The sequence below is a fragment of the Lethenteron reissneri genome, chromosome 26 (assembly GCF_015708825.2).
Source record: "Lethenteron reissneri isolate LAM-NWPU_2019-01 chromosome 26, ASM1570882v1, whole genome shotgun sequence".
NCBI lineage: Eukaryota > Metazoa > Chordata > Hyperoartia > Petromyzontiformes > Petromyzontidae > Lethenteron > Lethenteron reissneri.
Window position 1 is genome coordinate 8,996,365 of NC_083804.1, and position 24,291 is coordinate 9,020,655.

The window sequence follows — 24,291 nt, forward strand, 5'->3', positions numbered from 1 at the left end:
ATTATTTTCGTGCCCAAAATAACAATGTTTTTTGTTTGCATTTTCTGTTGTTATAGTCAAATACCAGTTGCTTACATAGAGTGAGAAAAATATATGTATTAAAGTACTTTTGTTTCACCTCCAGCCACGTGAAATGTTAATACATTCTGATTCTGATTAGATTTGTGTGCTGTTGGGTTCGTGGACGAGGCCACCAATGCATGAACGCGTCACAGTGCAGTGCTCTACTGCCACCTGCTGATCGTCGATTGCAATCACAACGAAGCGTTTGACACCGGGGTCTCCATTCAACCATATAACTCGACTGTTCATGAAAACATCTGGACTAAAAAAAACTGGTCAGAGACAGCTACACTTTTTAAGTTTCGTGCTAAATACGCATCATCAGTGAATCAAGTAATTCGCATCGGGTGTAGAGTTTGACGCTCAAGCCGATACCAGCTCCTACAACCAAACAGGAAATGGACCGTTGTTTCATCACCACAATAAACACTGTATGACACTTCAGTCAATTTAGCAAATGACCTTTGGGACCATGTTTCAAGTGGCATTTGTTAACGGGTCACATCCTGCTGATGATAAGCAGACGCATTAACTACCGGTCCATAGTTTGTCCGACTAAACACCTGAACAAATATTGTTACAGAAAGAAGGCTCCACAGGCTGCTTCATTTTATTCATGGGAAATTTAATTTGTATTCACTGAAATCTGCAATAATGATGCTTATAAATGTGAAGAATATAACTTGATTGATCATAGCTGATGGTAGTGATCAGGTTGCAAAGGCACCGATTCTTCTTCCATATGGAATGATGTCAATGCACAGCAACAACTACAAGCTCACATTGAGGTGTTCCAGCCAGATAACCGCGCCAGGAGCAGTGCACAGGTATCGCTTTAATGTCTCCTTTGTGTTTGTGGATCCGGCATGGTGTCGTGGTATGTTGTATGGTTTGTTCCGGATGATCACAGTTGCACACTGGAGAGATGTTGTTTTACTGGTAGGAACCTCCTGGTTACACCAGCCCACAGGGGATTATTGTGTCCGTCCGTCCGTCGTGCATCCAAAAATGGGAGGGGTGGGGCTGGGTGGGGAGGGGCTGGGTGGGGAGGTTGGGGCTAAGTGGGGGGGTGGGAGGGGTGGGGCTGGGTGGGGAGGGGCTGGTCACCCCGTGGTGCCCTTGTAAAACTCAACGTTTAACCTACTCACGCCGGCTTGTGCCCACCCTCACAGTCGGCATATTTGCGGAATATACCACGCCGCCGTTGACCCTGGCCATTGGCCGAGCAACCCAACGTTCCTACCAGCTCCCTCCGCAAGAATGTGTTTTATTTTCCATCTGTGCATCAGGTATCCGCACCTACCATGGTTTGTGTGGTCGCGATTTAGGGTGGACTATGAGCTTCGTGGAAAATAAAACCCAGGGATCTTCTGTGTTTGGTCTTTCACAAGGTACCGATGATATCCCAACATGACGATGACGATATTGCTGCACAGTTGCCACGTATACTGACAGGATCACATATAAATTACAGCACTGTATTATAATAGTACCAACGATTGTGAAACTGGTACACATTTGTCAAAGTATGGTTGTACACTGAGAGTTCTTCATCATCAACGTCTCGTTTGCAAACCGCGCCTCCCACGCTGTGCATCTCGAGGCATTCGAACAAAGGGTTGTTTTTTTAGGAGAAAGTGACTGCAAGACCAAACACGTTTCTGATTCCTCGTAAAATGTTGAAACCAGTCGGAGGGGGAATACGCCGGTGGGCCGTAGTTCATTGCCAGGGGCTTACGCCCAACTTCTGAAACATCTGCACAGCCGTGCACGGACGGTCTGTGCGATGTCGGGAGAGGCCAATCCTGCATCGTTAAATTACCAGCTTACACGGAGATCACCGAGGCTCACCATAACACCGTGATGTGGATTCTCCAGGTTGGAACCCGTTGAATGCAAATTGCACTCTCGCGCGGCCCTTCCTGGCTCCTCCCCCCTTAACCAGTATATAAGGTCCGTACCTCTTGGGACTTCTCTTCACTTGATACAGATTTTTTGCTGTGACAGTTTCACCTGAAGACGGAAGCTTGTGTTGCCTCCGAAACGTCGTGATTTTATTGTTTTTATTTTTTATTAATTTTAATTTCATTTTTTACCTACGTGACTTTACCGAAAGAACTAAGAGTATGCAAATTGCACTGTCACATAGGAAGATGAACACGAGGCTTAGAAAACAAATGGGCTGTGATTCTTAAATATGTTATTGTCAGTTTTAATTTTACGTCGGAAACACTTAGTCTGTGCTCTCCATTCATAACGTGACACATTTTTTTACTGATTGGCCGTGTCGGGTGGATGGTTGCGACACATTTATATATAACGCGATCTAACCCAAAAACCCGTATTATGAATAATTCTGGTCGCGAATGCCTACGTGTTCAACTGTGCTCTCCAGTTGCCTGGGTAAAAGGTGCACTATGTTTTGCCGCAATCCTGGCCAGCTGGTTCAGAAACTTAAGAAACAAAGAAAACGCGCCCATGAGGATATACACCGTGGAGATAGAGTTATGAATGTTGTCGGTGTGCAGGCGCTCGATGGATTGTTGCATTGTGCGACCGTGAGAGATGGCGATTGCTTAGGGAGGCCTTCATCCAGCAGTGGATATGTCGTGACATCGGGGACGTCACTGTATGGTGCTGGCCCTGGAGGGCCGTGGCACGTGCGATGTTCCTACGCTGCGGACAGCACCGTGTGGGTTGCTGTGTGATGCCGGCTCTAGCACAGCACGGGCGTGCGATGCACCGTCATCGCGTACACCCCGTAGGGTGGGTGTAGTACCAGCCCTAGCGGGGCCTTGGTGAGCGCTGGGATAATGCGGGCACCACGCATAGCGTGCAGTGCGGGCTCCCACTGGAGGGAACGGGAGAGTATCAGACCAGGGACAGGGTTGCCCCGGGCACTCTGGTTGACCCCGTAGACACGTGATCTTGAGTGTCCACAGAGAAGGCCCCAGGTGGGGGGTGCTAGAGGGTGATCACGTGTCCAGGGAGAGCTCTCGAGAGGGACCGAGAGGAAGCTAGAATGCTCGAGAAGGTGGGCGGGGCCTGGGTGGAGCCAGCCCCGACCCGGGAGGATATAAGGTGGGTCCCTGAGAGGGACCGGGGTCGCTTCGTTCTCCAAGCTGGAAGCTCCACGTCTACAAGCTGGAAGCTCCACGTCTACAAGCTGAAGCTCTACGTCTACAAGCTGGAAGCTCCACGTCTACAAGCTGGAAGCTCCACGTCTACAAGCTGGAAGCTCCACGTCTTAAGAGGCATCAACACGTGGCCGGGGACCCGAGTGAGGGTCCGACCCTTCGTAGCTGTAACCCCTACGTGTAGTGTAGTTAGCTGGGTGGTCACCAACCGAGGGCTTTATCTGGTAAAGGGGCAGTTACCCCTTTGTATATACGTGTTACAATAAATGTGTTGCCTTTGAAGAATAACGTCTGTGCCTCATTTGGACTCACTACAGATATACCATGGTTGAAGATGGTGACGATTGGTGGTGCATAACTTATATCTAGTGAATCGGGAGGCTGGGTTGTTCGAATCATTCGTGCACCTGTACTCAAAGGTCAGAAGATTATCTTCTAGTGGCTTTGTTAAAGCCCAGCTCTTAAAACCCTTACGGGCCACATGCAGTCATTACTTCGAATCTGATCTGATCAAGATCTTGGAAGCTCAGCAGGTTTCTGTCTGGCAAGTGCCTGGATGAGTACTCGGGTTTCCCACCACAAGCCAACACACATTAATGAAACTGCAAAAAACATCCCAATGTAAGAGCCTTCTAAAAAAAAGTGTTAAGACTCGGTGAGACTCTCCTAGGTAATTTAAATACGTATGTAATGGAATAGGGCGAATTCTACAATACAAATTCTGCCTCCGGTATAGGTTCTTACTGTAATGAGTGGTCTCCGACACGGTAAGTAACTTTGTAGTTTTATTCAATAAATCTTGGTACAGCCACAAGTCTACGTCTCTTTTCTTTCTTGCGCACTCCACCCTTCGGGTGGCTACGCTGACCCGCGCCACGTGGCGCTCACCCGTTCTCCAACACACCGCTGGCTGACCATGCGCCAGGGAGCGACTGAGCGGCTGGAGGACGAGCCGCCACGTGGTCGATGGAGATGACGGATGACGGGGCAGCAGCGGCGGAGAGCTCCTCTTCAGTCTTCAATCACCGACCCCTCGCGTTGCTCTGTGTCCCGCTTATATCCCCCTCCCGGGACTAAGCCCCGCCTCTGACCACGCCCCTCCTGGAACCTTCCAGAACGTTCCAGAGGCTTCCCTGGTGGAACCGCCTTCCCACCATTTCCCCCAGATGTAAACCCTACGATGGATAAGCCTGGGCTGTAGAATGAATGTATGCCCCCCTGATAATCCAGGCGATGGCGCTCTCATTACATTCCAAATACGATATTGCTGCTATGTGAACTGCAATGCACCAGTTGGAAATGCGGATGAAATTGAAAATCCTTTGTTCAGCAAATGTGCCCAGGATTCGATAGAATGTCACAAAAACATGGGCATAGTTCCTTTCATGAATCAATATGCAGTACTATATATATGCCTAGCTATTGTATATCTATAGTAGTATGGATCTATAGATTCTGCAGGTGTGTGAATAAAAAACAACAGATGTGTAAATACATACAAACTCGTCGTGTGAATCAACATAAGCCACAGTGATGTGAATCTATAGAATATGTAATGTCATGAGTGCGATATAGAATATACATCGACGTAAACAATATAATTAATGACGTGGTATTATCAACTTATAACTTTCCACTGCTGGACACTACGATCATAACCGAATTCTAAATATACCAATCGATTCTTACATGCGCAGTATTGATTAATTGTAACAAAATCGTTAATTGCTGGCAAACCCTCATTTACCCAAAAGACAAAGATGCCCCGAACAGACTGTAGGGGCAAGTGCTGTTAGCGAGCACCTCTGAAGGCCGGAACGGCACACGAGAGGGTGGGTGGCCAACACCACGCCCAGCCGCCTTTGTCTCCCCCCAGTGGCGATGTTAACGCACCAGGTACTCATTTGAGGCTGTATCGACCTAGGGGAGGCCCAGGACAGGTTAAAATATTCGTCACCGACGTTGGACGTGAGTGGGAATCGAACCCGGGTGACCGGTGTTTGTAACGCAACGCGCTAACTGCTGCGCCACCGCTCCCCATCCAATTAACACCGCACACACACACACACGCCTCCTTAGCAAGGCTAGGGACTTGGCAATTCAGTAGCGGCAGCAGCAGCAGCGTATATTTGAAGGTTCTGCCGAGTTTATTTGCGACCTGTAATTACTGCACTACATTAACGCGAGCGCTAATAAGGCTTATGCCAAAGCAGAACCCTCCCCCCCCTCCCGTCAAGTAATCCTAATTAATCCCAAATGCATCGTATTACTTAAGACAGTGCCTTGGCAATCCGGCGTTAAGACTCGCGCACACACACGAGTCTTCTTCACCGCGTTCGGGTAATAACAAGGCGGCTTGACCAGGTCGCAAAGGTGCAACAGGTGCTTTTAACATTCGTGGCTCCTTGCACTGAACTCCCGGCCACGTGGCTCAGTGGCAGTCGGGTGTGGTGGCTCTCGGTTGACTCAGCCCATCATTCCTTTGGGGGGGGAGGTCGATAAAATAAGAACCGGTTTGTTGGGAAATCAATAATGTCATGATTTTACGGTGGATCGACTCGCCCGAGCCATGAGAATGGAGAATTTCCACCATTGGCTCACAGCTGAGCACCGCCTAAGTGCTCATCAGAGGCAGGAAATCATCGATTTGATGCAACGATGTTTTCTAGTTTTTGGTTCTCCGATGTGTTTTTCTGTGGGGTCATTCCTCGCGTTGTCTGGCATACGCTGCGCGACGTTTCGATCCACGCGCCCGCTGCTGACAGCTTTGTCAGGCACTCACATCATCATGCCCAACACCACCACCACGCGTTGCAGCCTGAAAACACACCAGCGGCCTACGCAGCACAACCGTGAAAACCCCGACGCAGATCTTAGAGCATTGCCCAGAAATCGCGAGCACGCAAATGGCTAACAACAACCGCCATTCGCCACTAAGTGGCGGTGACGTCACCACGACGCTTGTGCCAGGCCATGTGCACCTTGAGGCCACGTGAAGTGTCGAACGCCCGCTGGCAGGAGGTCACGGGGCAGACCCAGCAGGTGCCACGGGTCGACTGACTGAGACGACTGGCTGATGTACCACCTGTGCCCCTACTGTGCCAACTTGCTGTGCTTTAGCCGCCCGGCGTAACACACACACACAAGCAACATGACGGACAGCGCATGCATTTATTGAGACTTCGAGTCTATTTTTCAGGTTCCTCTACCTCATGTGCCCCTTTCTTTTCTTGTGGCCAGATTTCTAAAGCCAAGCAGGTTGGGAGCCTGGACAGTGCTTTGAGGGGCGACCAATCATGCACAGCAGGTTGCTCCGGAGATGCGTTGTGGATAGAGACAGCGAATATCATTGTTGTACTATACTTAAATGCTCCCGCCCCTTTGCCGCCCCCCCCCCCTCTCTAACCCCGTCTGTACAAGTCCATCGACACACGAGCCACACGGAGCGACGTTTTCTCGTGACCTTGATCACAAAGGTTTTGTTTCGCTCGTATTTCACATTAAGTGCAGCGGCGTAGCCATCTCATCTTACATAGACACACATAGCGCCTTAATCCACGGCGCTTTACAACGCTCGCAATAGATGACAGTGGTTGAAATAACGAGTGGGGCTTGTCTTGTGCGCAGGCGGTGCAACTGCACCTGGGGCCCCACATGCCAGAGGGGTGCAGGAGCCGGGGGGTGGGGGTCGGAGAGAAATTGGCTATGGGGGGGGTGGCTATGGGTTTGGGGGGGGGGGCATTTCACTCCTCGCTCAACGGTCCATGCCAAACCGCACCATGCCATTCATTTTAATGAGCCTCCTCCTGAAAGGGGCCGTCCATAAATGACGTCACGCACCTGGGGGGGGGGTCAGACATTTGTGAGGATGTGTGACGAGGGGGGGGGGGGGGTTGAGAAATGTGACGTCACATCAAAATGCGCAACTTTAAATAAATATAGACAACACGTTCTACTTAATTAAATAGACGTTTTAATACATGTTTTCTCCTACAACATCAGAGTGCAGCGCCACATTAAATACGCACTACAATGACAATCGTTTAAAGCGATTTGAAGCATGTTTTATATTTGGGGGGGCAGAGTTTTGTGACGCCGTGTGACAAGGGGGGGGGGGGGGAGTCAAAAATCGTCCAAAATCGCGTGACGTCATTTATGGACGGCCCCAAAGGCGCTGTTGCTGCCCCCTACGCCGCTGGTGCAGGGCAATCGCGGTTTCGAGAACCACCCTGCGATTAAGATCTCATCTCGGAAAGCCATCCGCTTAGCGCGCCAGTTCACGTGGTGGGCACGGGGAGGAGACGGCGGCCAGTGTCTTCGCTCACCGCTGCTTCGCCGGCAGCAAAGGAGGGAGAGCTCTGATGTAAGTTACCCCGCGTAGACCAATATGTGCTGCGTCTACGTGGTGGGAATTCGACGTTCCCGTGCCGGGGGCCAGTTTTACACATACGACGACCACTGCCGACTGTCCCTAAAGTGGGTATTTGTTTTATGCTCCCTCAAGGGGATGATGTGCTGAGCACTCTGACCACGGTGAATGAATGCAGGCTGCGTGTTATTGTGTGCCGGTGTCGTCGTCGTCGCAATATAACGTCCTAGTTTACGATTTCCGAGGACGTTAAAGTCGTCGCTTAACGCGTGTTCACGCAATGCGTTTTCGCAACAACAACAACAACACAATTGCGGATCTCCTATCGGGGAGGGCTTTTCACGCATCGCGCGGAACGCGCACCGTTATAACGCGGGGGGCGCGCTCGTTACAACGCGGTTCGTGAGCGGTCGACAACGAACTACTTTCTCGAGCTGAGCGGCACGATGCAAGTTCGCGGAACGATACGGCGAGGTGGGAATTAATTGTCCCGCCGACTTGCTGTGTGTGTGTCTAGGGTGTTACTGCAACGTACTCATGGATGGGGGTTAACCCATCAATGCGTACGCTTGCGTATGTGGGGTCTATTGACAATGTGCATACGCATAGGAAACGGGGGAGGGGGGGGTGAAGCATCGATAATAATTTGTCTACATTGGCATTTAAATGAGCCACAGTTCAGTGTCTTCAGCTGTGAGACAACAAGTACTAGCGGGAGAGGTGGGACTGTGGGAGAGGTGTCACTTTGTGTGCCACCGTACCTCTGACTGCAGCTATCACGCAAGCTCAGCAATGAGTGTGTAATGGAATGTAAGCAAGAAAAATATAAACTGTTATTGGTCAATTAATTTGGGATCACAAAACACGTGGACCACCCAGTACATCGTAAACAAGCAACGATCTTTATGATGCCAAATTTCATTGAAAATATAAAAAATCACTTAACTAAATTCACAATAGCGTTGTAAATTTCTTCAATCAACCATTATGACTAAACTAATCGTTGTGCGCTAATGTAAGTAATCCCTTTATCAACCAGAAAGCACATCTGGCAGCTCGCGTGACCCACGTCTGAACAATCCTCCAGGCGGGAGTCGCCAGCCGTTCGTGATGTGACGCGGGGGCTACGCAGGGTCACGGCGCGTGAGGGCGGACCGCTGACTCCATGACCACGCCGACCAGAACTCCCGTGCCACCGGCCGGGCCGAGGGCCGGCGACGGCGCCGTCCCCGGCCGCGGCACCGGCCCCGACACGACGGCTGCCGCGTCCGACGCCGGCCGGCGTGCCCGCCGCTCCCCCGCCAAGCGCGTGTACTTCTACAAGAGCGGCGACCCGCAGTTTGGCTCCCTGCCGTTGGTGGTGAGCGAGCGCAGCTTCCGTACGTTCGAGTCGCTGCTGGACGAGCTGTCGCGCCGCGTGCCGCTGCCCATGGGCGTGCGGCGGGTCACCACGCCGCAGGGACGCCACGTCGTGAACCAGCTCAACGAGCTCCACGACGGCAGCGCCTACTTGTGCAGCGACCACCACCGCCGCCGCCGCCAGCCGCACGCGCCTCCTCCGCCGCACCCGCCAAACCGGCGTCCGGCCGCGGGAGTGGGCAACGTCAACGAGGACGATGATGATGACCGGCACCACCACCATGACCGCCACGATTACCACCAGCAGCACCACGACCACAACCAGCATGACCACCACCAGCAGCACCAACGACACCGTCACGGCCGTGACGATCTGCAGGAGACACAGCGTGGTGGTGGCGGCGGTGGCGGCGGTGGAGGAGGATGGAGACCGATTGTTCAGCCTCCCAGAGAGCCGCGGAGGAGCGCCGGTCACATCAAGCGTTTGACACTCTTCAGGAACGGCGCGGTGGGACCACAGAGGGCTCTGCTGCTCAGCCGGCAGTCGGCACCCAACCTGGAGGCGGTGCTCGCCTACTTCTCTGAGATTCTGCAGTGCCCCGTGCGCCAGCTCTACACCAGGAATGGCAGCAGGGTGAGGAGGAGCAGTCGGCGTGTCGTAACACTATTTCCCACACCTCTGGTTTACATGCATTGTGGTAAGCACGAAATCATCGGTGGTGGCGGGGGGCTAAGCTCCGTCAAACATTTGCCGGCTTTAGTTTTTCAAACAGTCTGCACAGCAATACCTCTCGAACCAGGGCTCGTGGGTCCTCCTAACACCTTCCCCGCACCTCCGATTAGCACGGTTGGCTACGTACGGTGCGAAAGAAATTAAACTACATACATGAGCACATTGTTGCCGCGAGCAGAGCTAGGTGGTAGACTGACGCGTCCAGGGGCACGGGTCCCCCGGATTGCGTCAGTTTACCACGTGTTCTGCTCGTAGTGACCTCGCCCTCTCGTTTTTTGACGTGAATTATCTTGATTTATTTTTTGTTCACGAAAAAAAGTTCAATTTATTTTAACATGTTTCAGCCCACCAAAGAGTAGTTTTAATTTGAGCATGTTGTGTGTGATGGGCTCACTTTGACCCCTGCATGCAGCCATTCGAGATGGTACACGAAGCAGTATATTGCATAAGCATGGATGCTCATATGGCCACTCCGAAATCGGGACGATTCAGCGAATCGTGAACGAGAAAAGTGTTACAGGCCTAGGCCACAGGTGTCTTGAGCTCTCGCTACCTTTTCGACCTAAATGAAAATAACAATAATATCACCAATATTTTTCCGCAACCAATGTGATTCTTAATTACATAGTTGGGTTCGGTCACGTAATGATCTAAATGTCTGTCGTAATGCCCTCCACCAACCAAACATAGCCAAACAAATGAAATCGTTATTGTACAAGAGTTGAATGTGCCAATAATTAACAACAATAATAATATTAAAGCCCCATTATGTATACAGCAAAACCTCGCTGAATCTAAAGACTCATTGTTTTTCAGGAAGGTTCCTGCTATATTAAGATATTTGGCCAATTCATTTAATCAATGAGAGTGTTTTGTGGTGCAGGAAGGAAACCAGAGTTCTTGGAGAAAACCCACGCATATGAGGGTATAACAAAGGTCCGCATTAACAGGTTCACAAACCCGCTTGCTGTACAGCCATCTCCTGGCCAATCCCAGCAGTACAATTGCTTAAAGATGCAACCATAGCTAGCGCGTCCCGAGCTGTCCCACATGAGTTTGAAGCTTCGTTCCGGAGGATACATTCTTTAAAGTTACAGTCAAGCGTATCATTATGACACTCTGTTAATGTCGTGATTTCACTCTCACACATTTTAATGTTCACGACAAATCAACCGGACAGTTGAGCAAAACATAGGTACTCGGTGAGGGTGGATATGTGACTGTCAGATATGCGACATTTTACAGTAGATTGAACATGAGAGTCATTTTGGGTTTTTATTTTGTCTGTATCTTCTTTTTAACGAAGGGCATTTGTGTTAACATTTGGTACTCGGATGGATTTCTCACGAACCTGTAGGAAGCATCAACCGTGACGGGTGAGCAATGCTTTCTGGGAAAGTAAGTATTTGGAAATGGTTGGGGTGAATGACTGGGAGACTGGGGTGTCTGTATACTGTACAGGATTCATTAAAATGATGACTTTAATAATCTGTTAATGCTGGAGGGGGTGTAATAATAGATTGGCAGATAAGGTATTTGCACAATACTAGACGGACACATCATTCTCTCATGGGATCTATAGACAATTTACTGTGGACCATATCGTAAACCCACTGTCGTCTGCACTCCTTCAACAGAAGAGGAACAGCACAATTACACAAACTCTCCTGAAGCCCTCTTAGCGTGGCCAGCAGGACGTCGACAGCTACTGAGACTATATAGCTGCCATGCACAATAGAAGAGGGGAAACATGGGCTGACCCAGCACCTCTGACGTCCCCGTTGGAAATAGGTGGAGAGTCTAGAGGACCTCTTCAATGGTCCAAGTTCCCTGGTGGCCGCTGGCTCGGAGCCCTTCAGAGCCGTGGCCTACGACGGCGTGACGAGTCGCCACAAGCTGCCGGGGCTGGCAAAGGTGGCTCGTGGGCCGGAGCCGTCGGCCACACCCGGTGAGTCAACCTCTCACCTTTGTCGTTGTCATCGGCAAGGTCAATCCAGAGGTCGTCGGTTTAATGTGTTCCTCCGGCGTGGCAGTTGAAGCAATGGGACAAGTTTCTTAAATTCCCCCTCCCGCCAACACCTGCCTCTGTCCAACCTAACAGTATGTGTAACAACACAATTAGTCGATCGGCAGGTCGTGTGTAAGCGAATATTGCACGGTTCCATCATGATCAACATCATCGGTCATCATCAATTCATATGGATGAAGGGCTTCACAAGCTGCCTTCATCTGTCAAGATTCCACACACGAGCTGAGTTCATCACTGATCTGGTTCCGTGGTGGATATTCTATTGGACACGTTCCATTCCTTGGCTGCCACTCCAGGGAAAGTTTCAACCGTGTGAAGGGCAATATAAATAGTAAATGATGATGACTATATTTGTCTCTATCTCTCTGTGTCTCTCTTGTCCATCTGCATCTGTCTTTGTGACTGTCTCTGCCGCCTTTCGTTCCAAAAAAGCAAACTTTGGTCTTGAGGCGAGCAAGAAAGTAATTCACCCACGGCTACCATCGAGCCGCCACTCCAGGTATAGCTTCTCTATCGCCTCGGACCGCGTGTATGGCAATGGAGACTCCTCAACAGCAAGCCTGGTCTCTTCGGTCAGTCGGCTGGCTGCCAAGGATCACCACCAAGAAGACCACCACCACCTGCCACATGGCCATACAGCCGCCAAAGTGCGGCGAACCGACAAACCGTCGGACGTGCGCAAGCAGATTCGAGTGAACACCGATGGCAGCATGACGGTGGAGATGAACGTGCGCCTCAATCTGGAGGAGGAGGAGACCGTGCGCTGGGTCACCAACATCAGCCGTGAGAAGAGCGGGGCCGAGCGCCGCGTGGGACAGGCGGTCACCAACGAGGGCTACGGCACGGACGACAGCATCGGGCCAATGGGAGACGACGGCTCGGTCACCATTGCCTGCTGTGACGACGACGATGAAGTTGATGATGACGACGGCGGTGACGATGAGATGCAACGCAGGAGACGGTGCTTCGAAGGGAAGTGCCCACCAATGGAGAATCTGTTCGGGGTGAACGCGAAGCGGCAGGTGGTGGACGAACTGCAGAGGGCGGCTCTCCAGCAAGGCGGTGATGCGTACGAGGGGTGGCACAATGATCGCGCCGATGACGCTGAGTTTGACAATGATGGGAGGAGCTCTTCCTTCACGTCGAAGAACGAGCGCTTTTCCTTCTTCACGGTGGCTGAGGGAGAAGTGAAGGAGCGGCGGTTTGATTCATTGCCGATGATGAGCATGGCGCCAGCAGCGACAAACGTGTCGGTGATGGCAATGTGCAACGACGTGCTGGAGTACTGTACCACGAGCCGGTGCAGTACGCACAGCAGCAGCTGGTCGTCGGTCAGCTCTAGGCGGCAACCGCGCAAAGAAGGAGCTGACAGAGGAAGTGGAGTAGGAGGTGAAGAAGATGAAGAGGAAAGAAAAGCAATGGAGCTGCGCGGGGAGGTGGTCGGTTCCGATGGAATCTCTTGTGTTGATGACGATGGTGGTGGTGGCGGCGGTGGTGCTTGTGGCGGCAATGGTGGTGATGGTGATAGTTGTGATGGTGGCGAAAGCAGTGATGTCAGTAGGGGAAATGAAGGCGGTGCGGGGTCACTCCAAGGGTCCGAACGCCCTCCCAGTGGTGGCTCTGATGCCACGACCCTCGCCTCAGCTGATGTGACCGGTGAGATGGACCCAGCGTCAGTGATGTCAGCTGAGCCAGAGCTGGACAGTGCGAGTGCAGCTGCAGATGGCGAGAGGGACTCGGGTGGCCATGTGTCCATCGATGGTGAGTTGACCCTCGTGCATGACCCTAGGGATATTCCATCATCCCTCATTTCCTCTCAGTCAAAGGACTCGCACCTTGGGGACAAAGTGGCGTGTGGATTGCTCTCCCGTAGCGAACGGCCCACAGTCATGAGTCCTGCGCTGTCAACTACCTCCAAATCTAAAGCACGGTCAAGAGGAGGAGGTGGTGGAGGAGAAAACATGATGCCCAGACCCAGCTCAAATCCCAGTCTGAACTCCAGTCACCGCAGCCACCGCAGTCGTCGTTCGGCTGCGTCCACTGACCAGAAAGGGCGAGGAGAGCTCTTGGCAAATAATTGCCACCCTTCGCACAGAACGAGCAGCATCCGGGAGGTAAGTGATGATGGCGCACGCTCTACGGTGCAATGCGAGGAGGGGGAGGTGGGGAAGGAAAATGACGACGACAATGGAGAATGTTCACATACTTCCCCCTGCAAGCTCAGCGATGCCGGATTTACCACACCAGCCACGAGGTCCGACAGAGGCCAAGCTCGAATGGCGACTCCACGGATCGAGTGCCACAGCGGCAGCACGGGGGGGTCAAAGGCATCCTCACTGTTGTCTGAGAGCATCTCCGCAAGACACTCTCAGACAAACCAAGAGAACGATGGGGAGAAGAGCTGCGACGGGCGGCGAAAAGCACCCTCTTCCCACAGCTCCGCGTGGTCAAAGAGCTACGAGGAAGGGTCTCCCGGCCCAGCGTCGCTGAAGGTCGTGTCAAGGCACAGCAAAAGCGGCGTCAGTGGTACCATCAGCAGGGCTGCTTCTTCCGTATCCTCCGCTGATGGTCCCTCGCTGGTCCCCGTTCCCCCTCATGGGAGGGGGAGCCACAGCTCGCAAGCTCAGACCGCGGGGAGCAGCAGACGCGACCGGTTACGCGTCACCTCCCGCAACAATTCCTCGATGGCAATGGTGCCTGCGCGCTCACTCAAGGTGTCAGGGAGGGAAGACAGGAGCAGAGCATCATCAGATGGATCCAAGTCGAGGCCGGCTTCCTTGGGCTCCAATTCGAGGTCGGAGCTGGATGGAAATGCAGGCACCGCCGTCACGAGGCGATCCCGTGATTCGGGCTCGGTGAACGAGATTGAACGCACTGACTCCCAGCTTAGCGAGGCGCTCGTTTCGCAACTCACAGACCTCCCCGAGGAGTCTCCGGAAGACGTTGTCCGCAAATGGCTAACGAGGATTCCGTCAAGAGCCAGCACGATTCAGGATGATTTCTTCACAGACTTAGATTTGATTCCGGAGGAAGAGCATGGCGGCGGTGCTGCTGTTGCTGATGCCGATGCTGGAGCAGAGCACGAAGGTGACCTGGGACACAACGCCACACCTTTCGAGAGGAATGGAGAAACGGGCATGCTATTGCAACCGCCAAGTGACGATCAAGACGAGAGATCTGCTTCCGAGACACAGGCAGAGGATAACAGAGATTGGAGTGTGCTCCACGATTCCGGAAATTGCAGGCATTCGTCAGAGAAGGAAAATGGCATTAGGCATGTTAGTGAGCAGCAACTCCGCCTCAACAAAAAACTCTTCCGGCTTCTCAAGCAGCTGTTCAGGAACCAGCTGTCACATCCAGAGCTGAAGAAGTCGAACAGCATGCCCGAGTTAACGGATGAGTCTTGGGCGTTGCGCAACCAAAGCATGGCTATCAACATTGCAGTGTCACTGCTGTCTTCCCTGGAGACAACTTCCAATGAGGACGAAGCCAGCACGCCGTTTGTTCCCCTCACCGACGTCGCTCAGCGCCTTCGAAAGTTGGGTCCCGGCAGCAGCGACAGACACAGATCTCTAACCTCTGAGCAACTCCTGCACCTTCGGAAGCTACTCACTTCTCAGATGCATGGGAGGCGCAAGCAGATGGAGTATTCGAGCGTGGCAGAGGGGCAGGTGGAGCCTGAAGAAAAGAAAGGGTCCACTTTGGTTGAGGAGAGTGGCGACTGCGGGAGGCCAGCAGTGTGCAACGATAACGGCTACGGCTCCAACAACGGGAACAAGAATGGAGATGGCGAGTCCAAGAAAGCCCTCGATGATGATGGTGATGGCCATCAAGAAGGTGTGGTGGATGAGGAGGAAGAGGCTAACGAGGACGAAGGTTCCCATGTCTTTAACGGTGAAGCAAATGCAGACATGAATGGTTATGGTTCGAATGGAGAAGTTGACGATGCTGAAGGAGTCGTTTATGAAGAACAGAGTGAAGGTGATGAGGGGAAGCATGAAGATGATGAAGAAAGTGACGTGGCTGAAGATAAACGGAGGCTGGAAAATGGAGGTGATGACGTGGCGATGGAAATTAACGAAGATGTCTCGCAAGGAGGTGATGAAAAAGCTGGAGAAATGTGTGAAGAAGATGAGGACATCATTGCCGATGAGGCTCCTAAAGAGGAGGCTGGGATTGAGGAAATTGAAGAGGGTGGAGATGATTTTGAAGCAACAGGTGAGAGGGAAGTTGAGGCGGTAGAGGTAGGTATCAGCAGCAGCAGAAGAAAAAGAGGAAATGGCGGTGGCAGATTGTAGCAGTGCTGTTGCCAGTGAGGGTACAGCTGTTGATGAAGGTACGGAGGATGGGAGCGATTGTGAGGATGATGCGGCAGAAAACGGTGACGAGGGCGAAGATGTGAGCATAAAAGACCCTCATTCGGAGCACACGGTTGGGGAGGTAGCTGAGGGTGAAGCAGATGAGACGGGGGCGGACAATGACGTTCAAAACGAGGCGGAGGTGGAAATGAACGACAACACCTCACAAGCCAACGGTAAAACAGAGGACGGAGAGTCGGAGGCATGTGACTTTGAACAAAATGCAAAAGATGACGAGGCAACTGAGAAGGAGATGTCGCCTGATGAGATGGGGGAAGACGTTGATGACGTTGAAGCAAACAGTGAAAAATACGGTGGGGAAGAGGAGTGTACAGCAGAGGATGAATTGGCGCCTGTCAATGGAGATGAAGATAAACACGAAGAAGTAGATGAAGAGGGAGATGCAGGTACTGGAGGAGAAGATGATATCGCAGATGAAGTGGTAGTGGATGAGAATGTCGAAGATGAGGTAGGAGGTGAACACGATGACTTGGAGCAGGATGCTGATCCCAACAACACAGCATGTGTAGACGAAGAACAAGATGAACAAGTATATCGAGAAGATGAACTGGAGGAAGAAGAAGAAACTAAGGAACAACCAGAAGCACAAGAACATCAGGAAGAAGTGGAACAAGAAGATGGTCAACAAGTGCAGGAACAGGAGGAAGAGATACAACAAGTTGAGATACAAGAAGAATCTCAACCAGAAGACCAAGAAGAAGAAACACATCAACAACAAATAGAAGAGGAACGACAACAAGAAGAACATGGTGAGGAAGCAGAACAGGAAGAACATCAAGAGGAATCGAAAGAAGTTGAATTAGAACATCTCGAAGAAGCAGAAGAAGAAGATCAACAAGAAAATATTCATGAAGGAGCCGAACAAGAGCTGCAAGAAGAACAAGAACTGGAAAAAGCAAAGCAAGAATGGGATGATCAAGGAGAAGAACACGAAGTCCAAGAAGAAGAAAAACAGCATCAAGAAGAAATGCATGAAGAAACAGATGGAGAAGAAAATCAGGAAGAAGAGGACACAGAAATTCCTGATGCTGAAGACACGGGCGAGTGTGGTGAGACGTGTTCTAAATCGGAATCATGTCCGGTTGATAATGAGGATGGTGCAAATGAAGATTCTGGTGGAGATGCCAGTAAGTCAAGTTGCTCAGAAGATACATTGAACAACGACAATGCAGAGGATGCAGTCGAGGAGAAGGCTGCTCCAGAAACTAGCCTCGATAATGACGAACAGATGGCCACTGAGAATGAGGAGCAAGTGGAAATGAATGACGAGAGCAGCATCCATGACGAGTTGAGTGAGAGTGATGCTGAAAACGCCTCTCGTCCAGAGTCTGCAGGGCCTGGCACGCCCACACTCCAGGAGGAGGATGGAAACCAGGAGGATGGGAAGGAGGTCGATAATATCGTCCAAGAGACATCAACATCGGCGAGTGACTCAGAGAAGGCTCACAGCGACCACGGCGAAGAGAGCGCAGACGGTGATTCTTCCACAGAGGCAGAGGGGGACCTTGAAGATGCGTGCACTTCAGTAACGGCGGTCGAAGAGCGGCAATGCGTGTCATCGACACCGCAGCCTCGTGATGCTGGGAGGTGTAGAGACGTGGGGACTCAGGTGAGCCTGGATGAGGATGAGGCTTCTAGGAGGTGGAGGCGCCTGGCCTCTTCACATGCATTGGGTGAAGGACGAGGAGGCAGCACTGTCCCGACGCCTCCTACTCCCGACATTGCATCCCGCGTCTGCTGGAGCAGAAATGAGAGCACCGATATGCCGCATGAACATGAAGTCGTGGAAAACCCGGAGCGAACGCTGAAGAATCAGCAGCCGATGGACGTCCTGTCAGCCGCGGAAGACAGTGACCCGCAATGGATCATCAGCGAGAATTACCTGCGGCGACGTGCCTTGCCTCAACAGTGCGTCGGAGAGCTGGACACGACCTCGGGAGAAACCTCGGATGAAGCCAAATACCTGAGGCTCAATCGACCGCTCCAGATGGATGACATCTCCTCCAGTGAATTAGAGGACACACTCAGCCCTGAGCCGTGCTGTAACTTCTACCGGGAGCCGCACGGCACCGACTCAGATCCCTTCCCGAGTGACGCGTGCAGTTTTGACAGCTTGAAGGCGGCAAAACTTCCCGCAGGGGAGAAAACGGCCTCAGCTTCAACTGACCACCTAGGGAGCGTTCGCTCGGAGACTCCAGCTACAGAGAAGTTTGTGGAAGCGACGGACAGACGTGCCTCCTTGATGAGTGAAACAGCAGAGGCAGGCAGTGATGAAGGCAGGAGCCTGGCGGCTTGCGGCAACTACTGCACCATCCTCACAGCTCTGCAGACGGACGAAGGGAGGCTCTTTTCGCCCTACAGAAAGGTGTTTGACCCGAGTGACCCCTGGGTGGTGCATTTGGTCTGCTCCCTGGAGCGGCAGTGCATGGCCCAGTGGCTCAATGTGCTGGAGGACGCAAAGACTCGATGGGGCATGGAGGGCGAGGAGATCAACGAGATCATCCTGGAGGTGAAGCGAGATGCGCAGAGGCGTATCAGACGCGGCATCTTGGCGGAGCTCGAGAAAATCAAGATCAGCATCATGGGGAAGGTGCCACAAAAAGTCGGCGGTTCAATGGTCGAGAGCGTCGCATCAAGGATGTTGAGGAAGAGCTCGCCTGGAATTCTGGAGGCACAGTCGCGGAATCTAGCCCACGTGATTGCGGAGCTGAATCAAAAACAAGGTCACAACAACAATGACAACAACAATGGCAACGGAAAGAGTGTGAGTATCGAAGGTGACCCGTCTACTCTGAGGGTGACTGAAGAAAATGTGTACGCGACATTCCAGATCCCCCAGATTATAAAGGAGTTTGACCTAAAGTTGATTCTTAACGCTGATGCCGCAGCGCCAGGGGGAGATGGGGACCTGGATGACAACAATGGAAACCCAGGCAATGCCGATCAGGAGGATGAAGATCACGAACTCTTGTCTCAAGGGCATGTGTCTACAGCACTCAACGGTGAGTCTCTCGTCGGCACTGATGCGGAATTTGCCGACAACGAAGCCACAGAGGGACAGAGTGAGTCGGCTTGTCAAGACTATGCGGATGGCAGCATCGAAACCGAAGAAGCGGAAAACTGCGTCAATGAGGTTGCAGGAGACGAAGAGGTTGAAGCTGCAGCTCACATCAATGGAGAGGAAGTTTTGGAAGCAAGGGAATGTGAAGGTAGCCTTCCGGAAAGTGCCACAGAAAATGATAATGATCGCGACAATGACGGTGATGACAGTGATGGAGCTAGGGAAGAAACGGCCATTAAAGAAGCGGAGACCGGTGGTGAAAATGCTGAAGCGGATTTGACTCTGGAGGATGAACTTCCCGAAGACTCTGAACAGGATCCACAAATGGAAGCATGCGAAGATTGTGAGGAAGAGGTGCAGCCAGAGAGTAGTGAAGTTAATGATGGCAATGAGAAAGAGGAAGGTGGTTCTGGAGAAAGTGACGAAGAAGATGCAGGGGAAGTTGCAGTGCTGAACAAAGATGAACTGGACATGGCGAATGGCGGTGTTGAAGATGGAGAGGCTGGTGATAGTGATGCAGGGAGTGGTGTTGGGCAGGAAAATGCAGATGAAGACAACGTCAAGGAGGGAGACGAAGTAGAACCACAAAGTGAACACGGAGCTGCAAGTGACCAGGCAGACGGCAGTGAAGACGCAGACATGAGTCAGGGTGATCACGCGAAGGAAAGTGAAACAGGGGAGGACGATGTGAGTCAGGAAATGGCGCGTGAAAAAGATGCCACAGCTGACGACGACAACGAGGTGGAAAATGGTTCAGGAGAACAAGACGAAGAGGGCGAGGAGGAGGACGTTGACGGGAGTGGCGGTGACAGTGGCGAGGGAGGTGGATCGAATCAGGATGTACTGGATCCACAAAGCGGTGCTGAGGAAGAAGGCGGCGGAGGTGATGATGAAGTTGGGGAAAATGTCAGCGGGGATGAGGGTGATGCAGAGCATGCGCAGAAAGAGGCAGATAATGGAATTGCTGAAGCTCAGGGTGAAGACGAACGCATAGACGCAGATGACGCTCTGGAGCAGGAAGATGCCAACGAAGGTGGTGATGACTGTGATGTTACTGGAGACGAAGGTGGCGAAGAGGAGGTGGGAACCAATGCCAAAGAAGAAGGAGATGAGGAGGCAGCGATGTCGGACGAAGTCTCGCAAAACGGCAGCGCGCCTGAAGAGGAAGATTTGCAAAATTGCGACCAAGATGACGACACGAGTGGTAGCTGTGAAGCCCCCAAGGAGAACGTGGTAGACGAAAACGAGGGGGGGGAAGATGAGGGTGAAGCAGCAATCGGAGATGAGGAAGAGCCTGTAGCTGAAGACTGTGATGGTAGCATTGGCAACGATGGGGACCATGATGTCGCTGAAAACAAGGGGGTTGGTGATGATGATGATGATGGACACGATGAGGGTGATGACGTGGAACCAGAGGGAGTTGAAGGGGATAATGTGGAAGACAATGAAGATGTAGGTGAAAATGTGGAGGAGAGTGATGCTGGTGCGAATCAGGCGGGTACCGAAGAAGACGCTGAAAAGGAAGACGATTTGCAACAGGATGAAGAGAACGCTGAGAGCACGGAGGATGTGGAGGCGGGGATGTCGAATGAAGAACCGCGCGAGGAGGACGGTGAGGCTGGTGTTAGCGTAACGTCTGATGAGGCTTGCGAGCAAAGTGAGGAAGTGCGGGAAGAGAACGAGGTGGTTGAGCACAATGGGGTGAGTGAATCCAACGGAGAATCGAGTCCCGTGGCGGAGGACGAGAATGCATTGCGACACACAACAGACAATGACGGGAAGGAAGACAGCAGCAGAAATGGGGAGGAAGAAACTTCTTTAGAGGGCGAAAGCAAAGAGGGTGAAGACCAAAAAGTGGAGGCCGAGGAGGAGGAGGAGGCCAACGAAGAAGACACCGACGTTGGATCTTGTGACAGCAGCACGGCGGTGAAGGGTTCCAGCAGCTCGTCGCAGGGAGCGGAAGAGGCCGGAGCCGTGCATGCTGATGAATCGGAGGGGACAGTTGCTGCCTGCGGAGGAGCCGCGTGCGTGAGCGGGCGTGCGCGTCGTTCGAGGTTCTCGACGAAGAGCATCGCCGGAGAGGAGCAGTGCGTGGACGACATCGATGGCGATGATCTAGATTTCTGAGCTGCCCATTGCGTAGATGTTGGCGATGTTTCAGGTGACGTTCATGAGGTAAGGTGTGCCAAGCAATGGTGGAAGTCGCATCTCTTCTTCTTCTGCTTTTGAATGAATGGTCGAACAAATGAACGGCCATGTTAACTTGAGTTATGAGTAGAACCCGATAGAAATGACACTATAATCAGCACGACAGTGTAAGCCATGTGTCTTGCAGAAACACTTAAACAGCAATTTAGCACGGACCCTAAGCACAATTCTATACGATTAATAGTAACATTACTCCAAACATTGGTTTTAGCCATGGTTATAACCATTACCCTAAGTATAAGTCTCACTACAATCTAAACATCATCCCCAACATTTACCCGAACCGCAGTCCTAGCTTTGACCCTATCTATAATGCGAACCATCACATTAATTCCCAACCCATAATCCCACCCCAAACTGATCCTCACTCGATCCTAGCCCCGCACCAACCCTAACATCAGCCCCAACACGAACGCCTCCCAATCCTAAGGCAACATCCAACTCCTCACCCTGGCCCTAACCCGAACACAACACTATGTCTCCTTACACCAATCCTAACGCAATCCATAATCCCATCACTAACCCTGACCACAACTGTAGCTATACCATGACTTAAAACCTTGTTTATATGAATGTGTATTTTAAATATATGTACGTGAAACCCTAATGGAAAAAAATTGTGACCCAATAATTTTAAATCAGTCAGGCGTGCCATTGCAATGTTCCAATCGAATCGCAATGCATGGGAGCAGAGCTGGGCTGTCCAATAATGTAAATAACCAATTACTCTATCGATTATAATTGATCAAGTAATTGGTTACTTGCCAATTACTCGATTATTGGTTACAATACTTGACCAATCAGATAATATAAAAAAAACAGTTGGGAAAGTGTCACTTCTGTTCCCACGTGTGCCCCTGGATGGGAGGTGATGGGCTGGGCTTGATGGCGTCATGAGAGCATTAACCGTGTCACGCTGGGTGTGGCTTTCCTACCTTCAGGTTGGCCATCATTTCTTAAGAGGCTCCAGTAATCAACCACAAAAGAGTAAGTAGATTACAACTCTCTCAACTGAATCGGCGAATTGTCCCAGCCCAAACATGGAAGTGACGTCACTGGTGTTCCATAATGACACACTCGAATATAACTTTGAAGTCTCTTTTTTTCCTCATGTTTTTATTCATGTGGGACAGCCTGGGACACAGGATCTGGGTGTGCAAGTCCGAGAGAGACAGTTATTGGATTGTATCTCACTCCAAGCACTCTTTGCATGTTTCATTACTGCACAGGACTTCACATATCCGCCCCCACCAAATAACGTCCTCACCAATGACAGTACTGTATATGTCCTGGTGTAACCCTTTTAATTTTTGTGGATATTCACAAATCCGACCTTTTCACATATCCCCAGCGCAATTGTGCTCAGCTAGCTAAAGCAAAGGTTCTGTAAACCGCGTATTATGTGAACCTGTATGCATCAAGAAACGCAACAAGCAAGAAAGACGTTTGAATGTAAAACTCTCAAATCCGGAGGGTATCCCTGCTGAAATGAGAAATGGGAGCGATGGCTCATCTCTGTTGGCGGTTCGAAACCAGTGGCAAAGTGGTTGTATTTGTGACCCAGAAGGGATGGTGGGCTGTTCTGACCCCCCCCAACCCACGACTTTCATGATTGGAGGTCGATCGTTCGGATATAAACTGAATGCCGCGCTGCTGATGTGAAATGTCTGAATGCTTGCATGCGAGCAATGTGTGTAGAATATGGTGTACTGTATTTGATTTGATTACTTGAATGTAAATCGCTTCACCTTATCCATTCGCGCGCAACGACACCGTGCACCGTTTGCATATTTCGCCACCATTATTAGCAAACATTGCCTCGGAACTGAAAACAAATCTAACTCAGGATCATGTTCGAGGTAATGACCTTCCTCAGAGCAGACTCAATCCTTACTGCTTCTCCCCCCTCCTTCGTCTCGCTCCACTCCGGTTTACGCTCTCTCCGCTCCATCAACCAAGGCCTTCTGTCAAAGCGGCCAGCTATCATATTCTTAGGTTTTTTTCGGTAAAGTCACGTAGGTAAAAATTTAAATTAATAAAAGTAAAATAAAAATAAAATAAAAATCACGACGTTTCGGAGGCAACACAAGCTTCCGTCTTCAGGTGGAACCGTCACAGCACGATTGCTGTATCAAGTAAGACTCTTACTTAAGACTCTTACTTAACTCTTACTTGATACAGCAATCGTGCTGTGACGGTTCCACCTGAAGACGGAAGCTTGTGTTGCCTCCGAAATGTCGTGATTTTAATTTTATTTTTATTTTACTTTTATTAATTTTAATTTAATTTTTTTCCTACGTGACTTTACCGAAAAAACCTAAGAATATGAATCCCTGCAGTCACGAAAACTTCAAATCGAGATTACTCCTCGCTTCCCACCTGGTGTCTATAATTCCCTCCGGCAGCCATCCATGCTGTCAACTCCCCGCCCCTGTTCAAGTCCAAGACCATCCTCTTCTCCCCCTGTGTATGTGTGAAATATAAGACGATTAAATATCAATCAGGAGCAATGTATCCTTGCTTATGATTGATAACCCACTGCCGCCCCTGTCCACCCAGCACGACGAATGGGTGCACCGCAGTTGATCGGCAAGTTGCGTGCGGTGGGGTGAAGTGGTGGGTATACCCACCACTTCCAGGATGTCTTGCCAGTGTGGAAGAGTAGGCCAAGTTACACCTGAGAGAGGAGGCCCTTCTACCAGCAGTGACGCGAGCGAGCAATTGCAGGTCTGCGCCTTTACCTCTCCATAACCTTTGTTTGCACGAGTTTAAAAATTCTGCCTTTCCTCTTGGTCTCCCTGCTCCGAGGAAGGGCTGTCACCTGGAACGTCGCACGCATCGTCTTTTTCTGTTTACAGTGAGGCAGTGTTTGTTGTTGTTAATGAAGACGGCGGTGAAATGTCTTCACCCACACGTCTTCACAGCACGGCCGTCGCAGCCCCGGAAAACCACG

At 51.2% G+C, this 24,291-nt stretch overlaps 2 protein-coding genes across 2 annotated transcripts; both read left to right on the plus strand.

The window, feature by feature from the left end:
- The first annotated feature begins 7,542 nt into the window (after positions 1 to 7,542).
- LOC133347954 (uncharacterized) lies at positions 7,543 to 14,256 on the plus strand. The gene is made up of 5 exons (XM_061560719.1): positions 7,543 to 7,563; positions 8,657 to 9,562; positions 11,453 to 11,609; positions 12,123 to 13,021; positions 14,128 to 14,256. The coding sequence occupies exons 2-5, from the start codon at positions 8,735 to 8,737 to the stop codon at positions 14,254 to 14,256; spliced, it is 2,013 nt and encodes a 670-aa protein (XP_061416703.1). The 5' UTR covers positions 7,543 to 7,563; positions 8,657 to 8,734.
- Positions 12,669 to 23,348, plus strand: LOC133347580 (uncharacterized). The gene is made up of 2 exons (XM_061559967.1): positions 12,669 to 21,305; positions 22,280 to 23,348. The coding sequence occupies exon 1, from the start codon at positions 15,969 to 15,971 to the stop codon at positions 21,255 to 21,257; it is 5,289 nt and encodes a 1,762-aa protein (XP_061415951.1). The 5' UTR covers positions 12,669 to 15,968; the 3' UTR covers positions 21,258 to 21,305; positions 22,280 to 23,348.
- Positions 23,349 to 24,291: the final 943 nt, after the last annotated feature.